Source organism: Ammodytes marinus (assembly GCF_949987685.1).
Source record: "Ammodytes marinus genome assembly, chromosome: 17".
Classification (NCBI taxonomy): Eukaryota; Metazoa; Chordata; class Actinopteri; order Uranoscopiformes; family Ammodytidae; genus Ammodytes; species Ammodytes marinus.
Genome location: NC_137221.1, coordinates 14,883,889 through 14,902,864, shown reverse-complemented (window position 1 = coordinate 14,902,864; position 18,976 = coordinate 14,883,889). Strand labels below are relative to the sequence as shown.

The window sequence follows — 18,976 nt, the reverse complement described above, 5'->3', positions numbered from 1 at the left end:
AGCCGGTCATTAGAAAAACTGTTTATGTGTGTGTGACCTGTAATATAGGGGCATGAGTGTGTATTTTCCCATTTGCAAGCAGGGAGAGAAATGAGTCTGGGCTCTACACGAACCACCATCACTCAGTTGACCTTTCAACAGAGAAACAATGAATTACCTGACACTAATGAGGATGTTGGAGGGTGTGTCTGTGCCTTTGTAACGTTTTACCAGTTTTGATAGGGTGTTATTTGAGTCTGAATAATATGAGAAACTGTGTTGCATTATCCCCCAATCACTCAAAGTGAAACAATGGCATACGAACCGTTTCTTTTTCTCTTCGTTCTATATAGTGCCCTTGGCCTTATATGATTTTATGCCTGACTGGCAGCTCAAGGGATGGCATTGTCACATTTCCATTGGTGTTATGATGACGGTGAGCTAGCATGCTCAGCTACATGGAATTCATCCATAATTTACACCTGTGGTTTCGAAGATTGCCCATCCGTCAAATTATTTGGTTTATGCCAAATACTTACCAAACTACAGGAACACACATCACCCTCACCAGGACTTTGTGTTTATGCGTATTGACAAGTGTGTGCATGCTAGCATGCTAAACTAATCTTATCTTAAGTGCAGCTGAAGATGCAAAGCGTGCAAAAGCTAGGTGGTATAGCTATTGAGGTAGCTGTACCCTTTAAATGTTTCATAGTGCAGAGCTAAACTGCTGATGGACACTTCCGTAAAGCAAACCAGATGGCAAGCACTCTGTAATTCTCCAAGTCATGGTTGTATTTCAGGAACTGTTCCTATGAAAGTAGTCCAAACCCTTGGTACAGAAAAAATAAATCATTTTTCCTCTCCTTGTTCCCCTGTGGATAAAGGCAGAAGAAAGAGACAGTGGATTAATGGCGATGGTGGTGACGTCTGATTGGCTCATTTGCTCTCTCTGCCTGTGTGAGATGGTAGCATGGCTCTGACAGAGGCCAGACCCTCTCTTGTTTCCTAAGGGGATGAAACACAGTGGGATGCAGGATTTGCTGGTGGCTGTTAAGGTTTTCTTTCTGCTCTGCTCTCTTTCTGAATGTTTCTCTCTTCATTCCCTCTCTCAGGCTCCCTCTTTATTTCCTCTCTTTGGGTCTAAAGAACATCTGTCCCTCTCAGACTTGTGATCTTTTTTCACGCTTAAATGCCTGTCTGTTTTTAATCTCGGAATTTGACAAAAAGAAAGATTACACCAATACACAAGCAAGTAGCATCTATCTACATGGAATATAAATAACAGAGAAGCCACTCAAGAATCTTTTCCATTTAGCACTGTCTTTGTTTTGAGATGTTTTGACATTTTCCCTTTCGGTTGTTGTTCAGATATTGAATCAGCTGTCAGTGCTGCTAGATTCTACATAATTCATAATGCCGTCCAGGTGACACTCTTTCAGTCCTCTCTCTCTCTCCTTCATCCATTATCCATACACTTACTGTCTCTCTCTATCTCTCTCACTCACTTCTGCATTTATCGTTGCCCTGCTTGAGATCCTAAAAGATTAATTGTCCCACCATTTTTCTGCTGGAACACGGGCCTTAATGGCATCTGCGTCTGTGAGGCGCCAAGGCTCTCCTGTTTAAGCCGGCCCATGGAATATTTATAAAGTTATTTAGAAGGGGCCAGGCATGGTGAGTAATGGCCCTGCTTGGTGATTCACAGTGTGGCATCACGCTGCTGAGATGGAGAGCTGGGTGGCGAGCTATGGCAGGTCGGGGCATGGACACAAGCACACATTTAGCCCGAAGAGAGATCCGGCCCATGCATGTAGACACTATACACACAGAAGCAGCTCTGGGCAGGCTCCAGACCAGACTCACAATCACATGATGTCCTTATAATTGTAACTGTGTCTTCAGTCATAAAGCCATCAGCCAAAGTCAGAACAAAGGGTTGAGTTATTCAGCACCATGGACAGCTCCATTGTACATCGTGGCTCTTACATCATAAAGAATAATTGGATTTAGTTATAATTATTGATTTTTCCTTCTTTTTTCTCAAGGAAAGGATTAAGGTTTAGAGTTCTTCCTCTTTGGATGCTTAGCAATTACCTTCTGAAACAAGAATGAATCGGTGTTAGTGACATTATGTATGTCCTGAATATAGTATTTTTACACATCAGATTGCCCGTCTCAAATTGATGGTTTTGTCCTGCTATTATAACCAAATAAGATCTACAATGGTAAAGGCTACAACCCATTGGGTTCACCAGTAACACTGAATATACAAGGCGATCTATGTAGGCACTGTGTTTGCGTTCATGTGTGTGTCTGTGTGAACATACACTATGTCCAAACCCAGCAGGTTATTCACAGTCATCCAAACTCATTAACTGGCCATATCCCACTGTAATAACATTCCTCAGTTGCCTGCTGTGCTCTGATAAAAACAACACCACACACACACACACACACACACACACACACACACACACACACACACACACACACACACACACACGCACACACGCACACACACACACACGAGAAAGGCCATGGTGTGAGATTGAAATGTTGTGATGCGTTTGGACTGGCCCATAGTGTGTTACTGAGATAAGCTTTTAACACCTATACCAGCACTAACTGTACATGCCCACAGTCATGGTCATGATGAATTTTCATGGTTAGTATGTAAGTAGCAATCTCCGATTCTCAGTTTTCAAAAATGTGCTATAATATTGTAGTTGTAGTTTTTAAGAAGTCTTTCATCATATTATTCTGTCATCCTCTTGAACATTTCTATAATCAGTCTGTTTGAGAAGTGAACATGATTCTTGGGATGTCTGTCCATTAACATATAACAGTATCTACTGCAAACAAAATGTGTCATTATTCATCGTTTCTCCTTTTTTTAAAGATACAAACATGTTTTTATTTTTTTTATTTTTTTTTTAAGATATTTTTTGGCATTTTTTATGCTTTATTGACAGTGTAGAGACAGAGTTGAAATGGGGCAGAGAGGGGAGTGACATGCAGAGAACGACCACGGGCTGGAATCGAACCCGGGTCCGCTGCTGGCCGAGGCCCATGGGGGGGACGCCCTACCAACTGAGCTAAGGGCGCCCCCTACATGTTTTTTATTTTAGTGTTAAACAATTACAACTCTAAAGACATGCACCTGAAAGATAATGGTTTTCATTTATTTGAATTTGTATAGATTTGTTAAGATAAGGTACTCTTAAGTAGAATGTTTTCTGGGACAGCCAGTCTGGCTGTTGTGATACTTTAGATTAATAGAGACATGGATTTTAATTGACTTACCTAACACAAAGCCATGGATAGTTAGCTGCAGTTCTACTTCATAACTCAAATCTAAACACATCCGCCTTGTCAAGCCTGTAGGGATATATATACTGTATATAATAGTGTTTCAAACTCAACAGACTTTGAGCATCACTTTAATTGGATTAATTAAATTTCTGAACCACTGACATGTTGACAATTCAACACATTATCCAGTAATTAATAGGATGGCATTAGCAGTTCAGGGCAAAATTTGAACAAGAATATTTCTTTCTGAGTGGTTGCTTAATAAATCCCAATCAAGTAATTTTCCATACTTAATTTTCTTATCATAACATGAAGTGCATCCTTAATGATGATGCCTGTATTCTACCTTCCATGATATGTTTGTGTCCTATCTCATTTATCAGATGACTCCCTCTCTAAGCAGTTGCTTGCGCTAATGAAGTATCAGTGGGATAAGAATTTATGTTGGAGATCAAACATTAGTGTGCTAACATGAGTGTTAGCTGAATATTAGCTTGGAAATTGATCCCATTAGAAATTACTTGTTAAGCCTGGAGGTTTTAGCTGCTAATCCCTCCCGTAAATCTCAATGGCCAACCATGTGGCTTATAGCTATAGGAGGAGGGGAGGCCAAGCATAGAATCCCAAGTATCCCTCAATCCGTCACATGAGGATCTATTTTGCAGGCAGCAGCCACTTCACACGGATGTCAGTTGAAGCCTTGTTATAAAGGGTGGGGAGCGTTCTGCAGGGTTTTCCGCTTGGTAGCCTCAGGCATATACCAGCAAAAGGTTTTTAAATTGGAGTGCACTAACTGCAACAAACTTGACAGGTGGGTGCTTTGGAATCTCACGTTTTCTTAGCACTCTTGAAGTTTTTCAGACACTCCCTGTCCCTTGTCAGCTCTCATCAATCCTTGGTGGACTGAAGTGGTGCGGGGGATGAAACACCACCCATCCAATGACAGCACTGCCACCCTCTTTTTTACTTGCATGTTATCTCTACTTGTCTGTAATTTACCATCACGCTCTCTCCAGCTTTCCCCCACTTTTAACTTTTCTTTCCCAGAAACTAAACCCCACACCGTGCTCTCAACAAGCTGTAGCTGTTTTTACCCCAAAACACCGTTAGTAACAGACCTTATCAAAGGTCAAATCCCCCCCCCCCCCCCCCTTAAATGAAGGACAGTACATGCTTTATTGTTTACGCTTCCAGTTATTGTATTATCATCCTTTTGTAGTGCCTAAGTTTTCCCATGGCATCTCTCTCTTATAATTTATACATTTACATACACTGGAGTTGTGTGCCTGTGCATATACAGTATGTACATGTAAGTTGGATAATATTCTGTTATGATGAAACAATTTTGTTAATGCATTCTGGCAAACTGAGACAGATTGGGTGTTTGTGTCTATGAGCATGACTCACACCGTCTTGATTTCCTATTTCCCTGCAAAGGAATCTGGCATGATGTGCATTATTATGGTTTGTTCTGTAGGCCAAACATATTAAGTGCTGAGATGTGAAGGATTTAGCCTGTGTTTTGTATTTTTGATAAATGCAACCTCGGGGAAGCTCTGTCTCTATAGAAAAGTTCACAGCTAAATGCGGTTGCACGAGCATTATTGACTCTAAAACATATACATCTGTGGAAACAGATTGACTTCTAAATGTGTTGGATACGTGTCTTGGTCCAGGGCGCTAATGGATTTGCTACATGTCTTTTTTTCCCGCTCTGCTTTCCCTCGCTCTCCCTCTGTCCTCTAATGTGTCTTGGCCATTGTTAGGGACTCAGCATGCTAAAATGCTAAAATGTAGTTACGTAATTTGAAAGCACAAAAGAAATAAGCCTTTGACTTTTTCCGGTTTTCATCCTCATCTGATCAAGATTCTTCATATGAATTCATATCTTCAAATGAAAACAGTTTCAATACTGTGGACAAATAGTAGGCTTGTGAAAAGAAATGACAGCTTTAAACAGCTCTCACTATATGCTTTTTTAAAATCTGTCACAACTTGAACCACAGCCCTCATTCTCCTGGCACTTTTATTTAACGATCATTAGATTCAGGATAGAGATAGACATTAGAAGAGTTGTTACAACTCAGCAGCCCTGCTGGTGTGGCCCACAAATTACAAAACAGATGTTTCATTCCAAACTCAAAAATCCATGTACATTGTAACACAACATAACATTCACATCAAGACAAATATAAGTTAAAATGCAGCTGAAACTACAGATTACAGATTCAAACCTTTCCTTAAGCTTATTTTAACCCGTGATACACCTCATATATGTTACAGTGACTGTAAACTGATGCTGTGGTGTTTTCTGTAGCATGAGATGCACACAGTCAGCATTCTAGGTCATCCGCTCAGTCGTGGTTTGCATCTCTGTGTACCTGCTGTCTTGGCATTCTGCACACACGCAAACGGTGACTAGACCGGAAAGTTGGTGCTGATGCTGCATGCTGGACACACGCACACACACAAACGCACACACTCCATTGGCCACAGTTGGACATCAGGGCATGCTGGTATTGTAATTAGAGTAAGGGTGACGCTTTTCGCTGTGTATTCATCATGTGGCATAGCTGCAAGGTGACTCTTGTGTTTTTTCGCTGAGTTTGTGCACACTCACAGGCACACATATACACAAACAAATACACACTGGTCGGACCTTGATAAGTGTAAGGGTGTCATTTAGTGTTCAAGCTCACTCTCTCTCTCTCTCTCTCTTTCTTTCCTTACACTTAGCCACACACACTTTCAACACACACGCTTAGTCACCTCTCTCTTCTCCAGAACTCATCTGTGTGGTGGCCTGTGGAGTAATTAGATAGCAGACGTCACAGTGCCGTCAGAGCCCTCACGTTTAATGGACTTTGATGAGAGTGTGACAGGAAACAGCTGTCCCCAACTCAGTCATGCTTGCATTCACATACTCCCTTATGCATTAAACAGACTCTAACAGTTGCTGTATGGGGATGACGGTGACCCCTGACTTCAGACTATAGCCACACGAAAAAAAATGATAGAAGAATAGAACTACATAAACCCTCTGAGTTGTCTTGCCCTCATGCTGATATTGTGTGATGTTGTGGAACATCACTGGAACCATAGGTCTATTTTAGCCTGCACCCAATGACTTAAAACTGTGCTTACAGAGCTTATGACGCGCCGTGCACATCATATTGTTCAGACTTTAATCTTAAGCAGGAAAACCATTATCCTCTTGAGCTGTGATCCTGAATCATAAATATTGTGCATTTCTAACCGCATCTTTTTCTACCACTTTGTGAAAAGACTTGACTGAGTATCAACAAACCTTTTGCAAAATGGTTGCCAAGCTACTACTGCTGCCAGAAGCATCCAACTAAATGTTATCAATAATAAAGTCCATTTAACTAATTTAAAAGAAGTTTCATTGCATCTGGACCAAAATGCTCATAGTGCTGGGAACCATTGTGAATACCCAATTGGCTGACATTGTATGAATGCACCATGCTTGTCTGTGTGTTTTGGTTTTGTTTAGCTTAAGTTGATACCTTGAAGTCCCCTGTCTTCCTTGAACACCAGTGAAGTGTAAAAAAAGGAGTCAAAATAGTAATCATTTGAATGAATATTCTGAATTCCATCTTTCTATGTTCAATACTGCACTTTTCTGTTGGTCTGACAAAACAAACAATATGAAGACAGTTGCAAAAGAAAGAAATCCACAAAAAAAAAACATGGTGCACCGTGCAGCATCAACTTTTGCTGGTCAATGTGGGCATATGTTGGACCATAACCTAAACAGGTCATCACAGAGTCCTGTTACTTCCTTTATGGGTGGTATGGGCACTGACCATCTGGCAGTGCAGATGGATGAAAAGCAGCACAAAGAAGAAAGTCATTACAGAACATTTTTAACCATCTGAATTGTCTGCTGTGGACCCACGTGCTTGGCCAAATAGTCATAAATTGGGTCTTAAATTGAGAGAGAGTTCATGTCAACCCTGTTGTTTTATGGCTTTTCATCAAGTAACAAGGAGAGTTCTGTGCGCCTGCGTGTTTGGGGGTGTGTCTGACCGTAATACTCATTCATTGAAAAGGGTCAGACTCCTCAGGTGTTTGATGGGTCCAGTTACCCACCAATCTGTGGGTTTTGTTCACACAGTACATACAGGTAGCAGATCATGAAGAGATATTCACTAAATTTAACAAAAAATTGATTTTGAAAAGCTTCTTCCAAAACCGTTGACTTATTTTTGATACAGTAAGTTTTAATAATTTGTCCTCTTGCAAAAATACTTTTTTTCAGAGCCTCACTTGTCATGAGCCCTTAATTAACTTGATAAATAATACGTATTTGGCGTTGAAAATAGTTTCCTAATGGTTTCCTGTTGTCCGCTTTACACCCACACACACACACATACACACACACACACAGATTAAGGTCGTGTTAACGAATTTGGGGAAAGAGTAGCGAAGAGCGATGTATTTTCTTCTTCAATGCAGCTAAGACCAATCAGTCAGTGTGATGAGTAGTGCAGTTATGTTTTATTGTAAAGCTGCTGTTTTTCTATTTCATTATTGTGATTTTACTGTCAGTCAGAATAATGCTGAAGCATCACTTTTTATAGAAGAACATTTTAAATCAAAATGTGGCTGGTGGATGGCTCACTGAAAGCAATAGTTACCTAATCACAGTAACATGACTTTGCACTCACACAGTGCTCTCTCCGTTCAGGCGGATAATTTTAAGTGCAATTGTGCAGTGGTGAGAATGATTCAGTCGTGACATTTTAGCTAGCTGGAAAGTTACTGCCTTGCTGAAAGCGAAGGTAATCTGCTAAATTTCTGTCCTCCGTGTGGACTATTTGTCTGCAAATATACATTCAGCTGGCAATTATTAAAGGTTCAATGGAATAATATTGCAGTCTGTAATTATTAGTATTGTATTGTTTTCTTCTGTATTTCAGTGTGTTGAATTTGAACTGGAACATCAACTTTGAGGTTAAGTGCTGACTTTCAGCTTAAAATTTAGAGCTTTTTGAATATAATGAAGTGAACCAGTGTAGCAATTGTAACCTCTTTTATTAATACAGATCTCCAAAGTCAAAAATAAAATGTATTTCATTTGAAATCTAGTTTGCTTCAGCAGAATAAAAACTGTATACACGCTGCTCTAATAAGGACTATACCGTATGTTCAAAACTATATTTAGTCATTTATATACAAGTATTACGACCCATGCTGCCAAGTCGTAATTCTTTGATTTACACAGCCTGATAAAACAAATATCAATTTGCCTCAGGAGGCTTTAACATCTTCACAGCATACGAAACCCTCTGTCCTTTAACACTTGATTCGGATAAGAAAAAACAAAGGAAAAGTAACGGTAAAAACCTCAGAGCAACAGAGGAGACAGTGCCTCACCCAGGATGGACAGACTTGCTATAGATGCCTTGTGTACAGAACAGACCAACAACACAGTTGAACAAGAACTGTGGTGTTTTCATCATGGGATTCTGCTCATATTCAGAGCAGCTGCTCCCAGATTTCCCCTTTTTAAATTATTTCCTCAGCTCAGAATTATGTTTGTTTGATGAAATATTCAGTGATCTACACCTTGTAACCATTTGGGTTATTTTGCAATAAGGGTAGTACAATGCAGAACACGGTTTGTGTACTATTTCGAGCATCAACATGCAATAATGTTTTTTTCGCTGGGTTGCTTAAGATCCTGCTGAGCCCTGCGAGGTAATAAAACTGTCAGCAACTCAGCATGTCTCTAAAACCTCAGGATGGAGACATTTCTGCAGAGCCACATGGGACTGCTTAGTGCTTACTGTCTGTATCTCCCAACATTTCTCTCACCTTGCCACCTCAGGGCTCTGTTGGTCCTATCAATAAACAGCCCATTTAGCTCAGAGGTCAGTCCAAAGTTCACAACAACTTTTACCAGTTGACCAAAAAGGGTATTTGTTATTTTATTTATTTTTTCATTTTCTGTCCCTAAGGGCAATGCACTGCTGACTAAGCAGCCAGTCAGCATCTGTTTTGGCTCACCTCCATTAGTTTCCTGATTGACTACCGGCATCGTTAGCAGATCCCCCTCTGGATTCCTCCGCCTCAGTCTCCCCTTAATCTCCCATCCATCGCTCCAAATCAAGGCTCAGGTCGCTGTGCCTGTGGCCTGCAGGCATCACTCATTATTCTGTGAAGTTTCAATTGCTGCCTGACCCCTTCCATCCAATGTTGTGGCTGCTTGTGGCAGGCCAGTGCCCCTGCTACTCTGCTCTGCAACTCTTTAAATGAAGCAACCTTTGGCTCAAGGCCGCCACTCATCTCAGCAAGTAAATTTAGTTCAAATGAACATCAAGCCTCTTGCTTAATATGGTTTGGGCATTCAAGAGCTCTTGCTTCACCTCTTTCCACTCTTCTTTCACATTCTCTCACAAATAGTGGGGATTGAGACATTTCTGTACACTGCTTATTAATAGAATAAATAAATCTCTGGGTTTGGAAAAATGTCAACTTCCAATTGGACAAGTTTTGTCGGTCACAATTTGTCTGTAAGGGATATTTTGTGTTTGAAGTCCATTTACACACAATAACCTAGAAATGCATCAACTTCCTGCATTGTCCGTGAAGCAGAATCATCCCTCCCATGCTAGTTAGATAATCTCTCATGAACAGTCTGTCACATCTCATATTGCTCGAATATGACTCATGAATATGCTTGAGGATTTGCTCTTTGAAGCTCACGTGTCAGAATGATCATGTATGATCATCAAACACATGTTACTTTTGAAACTTTCAGCAGCATATAGTTGATGTAACATCTGTCGCTGTTCTTGTGTCAGGTGTTCAGGACCAGGATAGGGGCCACATTACTTAAGGCCCAATTACACACTTTTGAATTGAAGACCACCATATGGCATGAGTGACTCAACGGAGGAGGGGGAAGAAACTATTATTTGATCAATTTAATGGTGGATGCAAGTCAGGATCAAGCTTACTAGGATTGGATTTACTGAACTCTGATTTGAAGCGGTAACATACAAACCCTGATACAGTATGTGTAAAAGGAATAGTTTGAGACAATTTAAGAAATAAGCTTTTTCATTATCTGTACTGAATATTATGCAGGAGCTAGACGTTAGCTTTGCTTTTCTGGAAGCAATGGGAAACAGCTGACCTGGCTCTGTGAAACCACATCTTCTAAATTAAACATTTAAGATGCTTGTAGAGATAAAACAAGCAGATGTACAATGTAAATGAGACGGTAACATAGTAACTGCTTATCTTCTGCACTCACTATGCAAGTCGATGCAGCTCTCCGGAGCGCTAACACACTGACTATTGAGATCAATACTGGAAGCAATTGTTAAAATGGCGACAAACGGTATTGGGACAACAAATTCAATGGTAGTGATTACAAATCAGAAATGAATTAAAATATCATAAACAAGATTTAGACTCGGAATATTGTAAAAATGGCTTCACATAGTATGAAGGAAACTGGATTTACAAAACTTGCTAGTTGCATCAGTAAAGATCAACATTGAGTCCAGATAGGAATTAAGGATTACACATTAAGAAAGCAAAATACCTAAGTTAGCTTGTACAGTACTGTGACTCTTAACAGGAACTATTCATACATTTATACAACATCTATAATGACAAATGAATAATGACAATATAATAGATGTTCATCAATAAGAACATTTAGGTCATGGATTAAAGTCAAGATCAATATTTACTTCACATCTGAAAAAATGAATGACTTAACAATTTCAGTTGAACTACATGCTATTCACTACTACCATCAGAGCCTCATTCATGGCTCGTACCACAAGTGATACACTTTTGAATGACTTCAATGCAAAGTATATGGACGGGACGGCTGTCACTCACTCACAAACAGGTTTAATTCACTGGTGCCAGCTTTCATTCAAACTATAGCTGTACTGCATGGTGACAACCTTTCTCTCTTGTGTCCACAGCCAGTGAAAACTGCCACGACTTCCACCCCATGTTTTTCACCCACGATCGCTCCTTCGAAGAATTCTTCTGCATCTGCATCCAGCTGCTCAACAAAACCTGGAAAGAGATGAGAGCCACAAGTGAGGACTTCAACAAGGTAAGCCTTATAGTCCCTTTCTATCCTTCTTTATAAGTTAAAACTAGCATTTGAGTTTGTAGTTCATTCACACTGGAAATATGACAAAGTTAAGTTTACTTGATGCCAGTATGTTTTTTTTGTTGATTTTTAAGTTGATTTGGGATTTGGTACACATCTTGTAACTTTGACTAATTAAAAAATAATAAAAAGAAATTAACTCGTTCATAACTAGCAAATTTATTTTATGTTACTAGGACTACGGATAAAAAATGTTATATAGATAACATGCACGTGATGTATAAACTGCATGCGTGTGTATTGTACATGAGTACATTGCCATTTAGGTGTGACAGATTTATTGATTACCTTATTCAATGATTTCATACATTGAAAGATTATTATATCTGGTGCAAGGCCATTTATACACTTGGATATTGTTTTCTTATTGATATTGTTTGAAGGAGAAAGCCATATACAATTATCAGAACATGGCAAATTCTGTTTTTGAAAAATTCGGCAATGGTGCAGTGTAATTGGCCCCTAAAGAATTACCTTTAAAGTGTGTTTACTTTCAAGCCTTTCCTGATCATTCAGATGTGATCACACAGTAGAATATATGATAAAGAGACATTTAAGCTGCTTCAACAAAAATACAATATACATCTTTTTTCAATGGTATGTTTTCTAAAATTAGCAACTCCAGCTCAGAATCCCCCTCAAAAAAACGTTCACATCTAAAAGATGATGACACTGACAACAAGGCAGAGTTTTGTATTGAAATGGGCAAATGAGTTATTTTAAGGTGAACTTTGTAACAGAATTATTGCAGCATACAATTTGTGCTATACTTCATTGACTTTCTGTTGGCAAGAAGCACAGTTCTACAACCTACTCCTTATTACAGCTATGTTAAGCATATCTCAACTGATGTTAGTTGTGCAAATTGCACTGCCAAGATTCCCACACAAGTAGTAAGCCTGATTAAGGTACATTGACATGGAAATGTTTTTCCCCCCTTTGCACGCACAGATACACATGCTTTTCCTTTTATAAGGGTGCAGGTTGCGAGAGGGAACTAATAACACATGTCGGGGGAGTCTGGCTTTTATATTTTCTTACATTGTTTAAAAAAAAAATGTATCCCTCTAATATGACACATTAGCTGCCTCCATAAGCTGAGCTGCTGATTAAGCTGCTACATCTCCATTTAGAGCTCAGGAGTCTGGATAAAGATGAAAAACTTTCTTTAAGCTGGCTAATGTTGAGTCACCCCACACAGGAAGTGTGTGTGTGTGTGTGTGTGTGTGTGTGTGTGTGTGTGTGTGTGTGTGTGTGTGTGTGTGTGTGTGTGTGTGTGTGTGTGTGTGTGTGTGTGTGTGTGTGTGTGTGTGTGTGTGTGTGTGTGTGTGTGTGTGTGTGTGTGTGTGTGTGTGTGTGTGTGTGTGTGTGTGTGTGTGTGTGTGTGTGTGTGTGTGTGTGTGTGTGTGTGTGTGTGTGTGTGTGTGTGTGTGTGTGTGTGTGTGTGTGTGTCAGACGGTGATAGTAATGAGGTGTTTATGACGGATATTGTATTTTGTGTATTAAACTGGGCATCCGATGTAATAATCCACAGATGCTGTTTTCCTTTTCCGTGATTTGTGAGACAAATAATGATCATCCTAATGAGTCAAACACCAAACATACCGACGCAAGCTACAAGCTAACCCAAGTGCAAGTCATTGTGGTGTGGTGTGCACATTGAAACTGTTCACATATGAATTGAACCAAGAGGCCGCAGGTATCTGCTCTTGACCAATATGTCACTGTAAATGGGACACGTTGTGCTACATGAAAGTGACACTGTTATTGCTAATTCAGCCTCCAGTGTCTGTTAGTTAGAGTTTGCACGTCTTATTATGTTTGCGACTGGAATGATGGTTCATGTGCTTCATTGAAGTGATGCCGGAGTTGCATCTCTCCCGTTATTTCGCTGCCAGTGCAATGATGGAAGGCAAGGTAGCAGTGTGGGTTTCATAAGCTAGACAGTCATCGCAGACTGTTAGTTAGTTTTAATGCAAGGTTGTGAATAAAGTCTAGTCCTCTCATCTTCAACAAAGGAAATAAACGAGACATGACCTGAAAAATGTATTTGTCAACTTTGTTGAGACATGGTACAGCATTTAAATCTACTGCAGGAACTTATACATGAAGGATCATCACATATTGTAGGAAAGATGAGAAACAGAAACAACTCTGTTGAATGAATGTTAAACCCACCTATAGTCTATCCATCACCATCTGTGATTTTACATTTGCCACCGACTATTGAAAACCATTGGTAGTGGGATAACTTCCAAGCACAATTTTATTTTTTGGTTTTATGAATTAGAGTTGAAACAAGGATTCCATCAGTGTGATCATTTGTCATGTCAGTCGGTTTGGCTGATGATCTAAATGTTTTAGCAATGAACTGACACTTTTGAGTTTATTTTGTGATTTACCAGGAGTGATTCAACCATCTCTAATAGGGTCGGAATGACTTCCACATCTCATGTGTACCTTAACACACACACACACACACACACACACACACACACACACACACACACACACACACACACACCTCGCTTATATGATGGGATCCTATTATCCAATCCCATCCTTCACACCCCCTCCCTTGAAGGCAGAGTCAGTTTCGATTGAGTTGGGATAAATGATGCTTCCCCTCCTCCTCCCTCTCTTTCCTCCCCGACCTCATCTTTCATCCCCCCCGGTACCGTGGGAGTTTGCAGCAGCTTTGTCGATAGTATGACTTTTTGTCTCAAGGGCTCCTTATCAGCTACATTTTGTGTGTGGAGCTCTGCGCTTACAGCCTTTAACGCTGAATCTCACTTAGTTCCCACTGTGAACATCGAAACACTCTTGAGACGTCAGCCCCTCTGAAGATGTCTGAAAGTTGTCATTTTCGCCCCAATTTCTGTAAACAAGAAACAGTCATTGTCTGAACATTCTATAAAACTGAGAATTAAGTGCATCCCAGGGTCAGTGAGGTGAGTAATACAATTAGGGGATAAAGAAAAATGTAAGTCACAATAAACAATACATTTTTAGCATATTGCAAGCATTAACTGAACAATTAATATAGTGTAGGAGTGTACATTTTTTGTCTTTGATTTTCATCAGTAATACATAATAAATGTCTTGAATAATTGTTATGCTCTACATCCCACTTCCTCTGATTTAAAGAACAGTTATTGGTCTATTAACATCTACCAATTGGTAATTTAAAGGCATACTAAGCTATTGTAATCCAAAACACTTTTTCTCAAAATCGGCTAATATCTACCCATTTCCATTGTGGATTGACGTTTCGGGGAACTCTCGGCCCGGCCACTTGCTCTAAACTTCAACTATTGACACGGTTAGTAAAGAACATAAACAAACGTTCACCAAGCGTTCGCTGGATATCGCTTAGTTTGCCTTTGAACTGGACTCCTTGAAATTCTAATTAAGCTGCCTCATTTTAGGCAATCAGTTACATAATTATATATATATTTATGCAATGTCTTATTTATGGTAGCCATTAAGTAACCATCACTCATCAGTGAAAAGTGAGTTACAATGATTCTCACAAATGTGTTTTGATTTTTGGTAAGCACAAGGTTCAAAACATACCCTTCTGTATTAATAATAATTTTGTGTTGTAAACAAAGTCTGTAACTGTAAATCAAATCAAATCAAATCAGTTTTATTTGTATAGCCCAAAATCACAAATACATTTGTCTCAGTGGGCTTTACATTTCATACAATATGATATATGATACAATATGACACCCTGCCCTTACACCCTTAGCTCGGCTGAGAAAAAACTCCCAGTAAAAACCCTTGTAACCTGCAATGGTATGCGTGCTGGAATTCCTCATGTATATGACATGTCCTCTCTAGACTGTGTGGAGGGATAATAAGCTCTGAGCGTAATTCTGAGGACGTCCACTTGACAACACGGCTAGTGTACGCCTAGATTTCTCTGTAGCTCACTGCCCAATACTGAGCTCTGCGTTGGGCTTTCTGAGGTGTGGAATACTTAAACACCTCGTTCAGTTTTTATCAAGGTTTGGCTGTGCGCGCTGCGGAGGCCTGCGAGCATGTGCGCATCTGAAGGCTCTCTCTGCCTCTGGCTCTTCATGGCTGACTGAGCATCTGCCCTTCACACACACACACACACACACGCACGCACGCACGCACGCACGCACGCACGCACGCACGCACGCACGCACAGACACACACTGATTCTTACATGATTCATGCTCATTTAAGACACAGGCTTAAAGAAAGTTTAAAAATACTGTGGTACTTGAGCCTGCACATACAAAGAATACACGTTGGATCTGCTATTCATTCAGCCTCTTTTGCTTTGTGGATACAGTGTTTAGGGAAAGATGTGCTTATTGGGAACAAGAGGAGTGTGTGCATGTATTATGTGTGTGTATTTAATGGAGGCAAGTCTGATGCTCTCAGAGCAAAGCTACTACCGTCAGGCATCCGTTTCCCCCTGTTTCCATAGCAACCACTGTCCAATTAGCGCTGCACTACTCTGGCTGTGTGTCTGTAAGATGGAGCCACTTCTCCGCTGCATGTCTTTCTGTTCAGAGACTCTGGCTGTACGACTGTCTCTACTCTCTCCTTCCAAACGTCTGTTCAGAGGGCTTCTCCACCTCCCCATTGGAGGAGGAACAGTCTCCATCTCTCTTTGCTCGGGCGCTTTAGGGGGTGGGGGTGGGGGGGGTGAAAGAATATCCCTCACTGATGCAGCGGCTTGCAGCCACTCACGATACCCCTCCTCCTCCTTCCCCTCCTCTACTCTCATCCCTCCCTCCCTCCCTCCCTCCATCCCTTCCTCCCTCCCCCTCCGTCTAAACCTCTCTCTCTCCCCGCACACACACACACACACGCACACGCACACACACATATACACACACTTATCATGTGATCCACTTGCAGCACCACCATTGGCGTCTCTGATCGTGGCGTGTGTCCAATCAGGGCATAAGCCCGGAGATCAACATAAGCGAAGCAGAGCAGCCTGGCTGATGCTCTTAGAGTCACAGAGGGAGGGAGGGAGGGAGGAAGGCAGATAGAGGCATACAGAAATATCATAGTAGAAGGGACAGAGTTAAAAGAGAAGCAGGGAGAGCTTGTTGTTGTTTAAATTGAAGGGGATATGCTTAAAGATACCTGAAGGGAACAAATAGCCAAGAAGGGGAGAAGGCAAAAGGGAGGAGGTGCACAAGCTGTGTTGACAGACAAGTCTTCCCTTATTGTGGCTAAAGCTAAATGTCCACAATCGGCTAGACCGTTATTCCAAGGAGCCAACTACTTCCTCATCCATCCATCCTTCCTTCCATCCCCGTCTCCTGTCGGGCGGTAGAAACTCCCTCTCTGGCTAAAGCAGGAGGATTCATCAGTCACTGTGGAGAGCATCACACCACACTTGGAAACATGGAGGTGACATGTAAGTACTGAGAATGCAAACGAGAGAGAGAGAGAGAGAGTGGTTCTCAATTAGCACGGTCGGATGGAGCGAGGGGAGGTGGTAGTAAAGGAGGAAGAGGGACTGTTTGTGTTGTTGCCTGGCTGTGGAGGAGGAGGAGGGAGAAGGGAAGAAGAAAAGGCACGGGAGAGATTGAGAAGATGGGACAGGGGCAGAGCAGAGGCGAAATAGGAGGGACAGATGGGGCTGTGTGGACTCGCTGAGGCGTAAGCAGGTTAGACAAGGGCCCAGATCGCAGCCATTTCATCAACACACACACTCAAATGCACACACAAAGATAATCCGCTAGATTACAATTTCACCCTGTCTCGCGAACGGAACACCCACGTCCACATGCATGCGTAGACACATCCTCTGTTCACCTACCCCCCATCACACTCCAGGCATCATTTGTATTCCAGTGTACAGTCTGTGTGTGTGTGTGTGAGGGGGTGGGGGGGGAGGTGGGGGCTTTGTTGTTGTGAATGGGATTACTCCACACCACCAACACCCACCGTTTGTCACCAGAGAAATTCAATGCTGCTATACTACTGATCTCCTCCAATCCACACTGTCCCTCTCTCAGCTCTTGGATGAGCTTCAACAGTGTTTTAGCCTGAGGGGTGTGACACAGGATTAGAGCGAGGTCGTTCTCAGTCCGTATAGAGCAAGAGTCAGTGGAATACTGCCAGAACCTGATTTCATTAGTTTTGGACAATTCACAATACAATTGTATCCACTTACTGTCCCTTTTAAAACCTGGCTATGGATGTGTTGGCTACCAGGTGGCCGACTATATTAAATTGGACAGCATGGTTGAGTACATCAGGGGACTGAGAGATTAATGTTCCACTGCAATTTTGTGATGATTTGTAAGTTTTTAATCGAGACAAAATTGCCAACCATTTGCTTCTCATTTGAACAGAGTTGCTGCTTTTACATCATTGTAAAAATGCAAATGTTGCCTTTGGAAATTGCAGTGCCTGTTTTTCACTATATTTGTGATATTTCATAAACAAACAGTTAATTCATCTCAAACAAAAATCAATGACGGATTAATAGAATAGTTTGACATTTTAGAGAATGCGCTTATTTGCACCCAGCTGGATGAGAAGTTCAATATGATACTGGAAATGATTAGCTTAGTTTAGCATTGAGACTGGAAACGGGGAGAAACAGATTATATGAAGGTCCCTAACAGAACTTCCAGCTCATCTCACTTCAATATGTTTTATCCAATTTCCTTCATTCGTACAAAAATGTTTAAAGGACCCGTTTGGGTTTCTGGACCATTTCTTAGTGGGGGCAGGTTGCTGTTTCTAGTCTTCTAAGCTGACTGTCTCCAGCATCATCTTGAAAAGACAGATGAGAATGGTATCAACCTTCTTATCGAAAGTGCGTATTTGGCGAGCTATGCATCTATTTGAAAGTAAAAGTAAACATTGGTTGCTGCCCTGTTTATGAGGCTGTTCCTTAAATGGCAAGCCAGGTTCAAGTCTAACTGAGCATGCCACTGTGGAAGAGAACTTTAGCTAAATAAACCAAACACAGGTGCACAGCAAAGCCTTCTTTTATTGGTCTCTGACATTTCTGTTCTGGCCAAGGGTGATGCAGAGGATAGTAGATAATCTGCTTTGTTAAAGACTGTCCTGTCCCATGTGGGATTGTTCACATGGCAAATCTCAAATTCCTAAAGCTGCCACGGACCCACCTTTTCATCAACAATCATACATCAGTTTGTGGTTAGCTATTATAAAGTCTATATCTTCTTTTATAGAATATATGTTTTATTCTGCATTTAACTGCTTAGTCCACTTTAACTAAGGTTGCTCACCGCAAATCATCTAAGGACACTTTATGTTAATCAATGCTTTCTGGCTGTGCTCTTTAGCAACAGGACAGTTCCTCCACTTCGCCAGAAGGTTAACATGATTAATGAAATGGGTGCTGGTTGCTGCCGGTCAGAAGTGATGTGACAATAATAATGTAAGTGCAGGTGCCAAAGTTTTTGGGCGTATGCCATGTTTGGGTTCCAGGAAGCAACTTGGGACAGTTGGTGAAAGCACTGCACACGCTGCCAT

At 41.1% G+C, this 18,976-nt stretch overlaps 1 protein-coding gene across 2 annotated transcripts in view; it reads left to right on the top strand.

The window, feature by feature from the left end:
* Positions 1-18,976, top strand: part of elmo1 (engulfment and cell motility 1 (ced-12 homolog, C. elegans)) — a 92,275-nt gene that overhangs the window by 53,781 nt on the left and 19,518 nt on the right. For both annotated transcript variants that reach the window (XM_080044859.1, XM_080044860.1), the window contains exon 16: positions 11,268-11,404. In XM_080044859.1, coding sequence (XP_079900985.1) covers positions 11,268-11,404 — 137 coding nt within the window. The remainder of the gene's footprint in view (positions 1-11,267; positions 11,405-18,976) is intronic.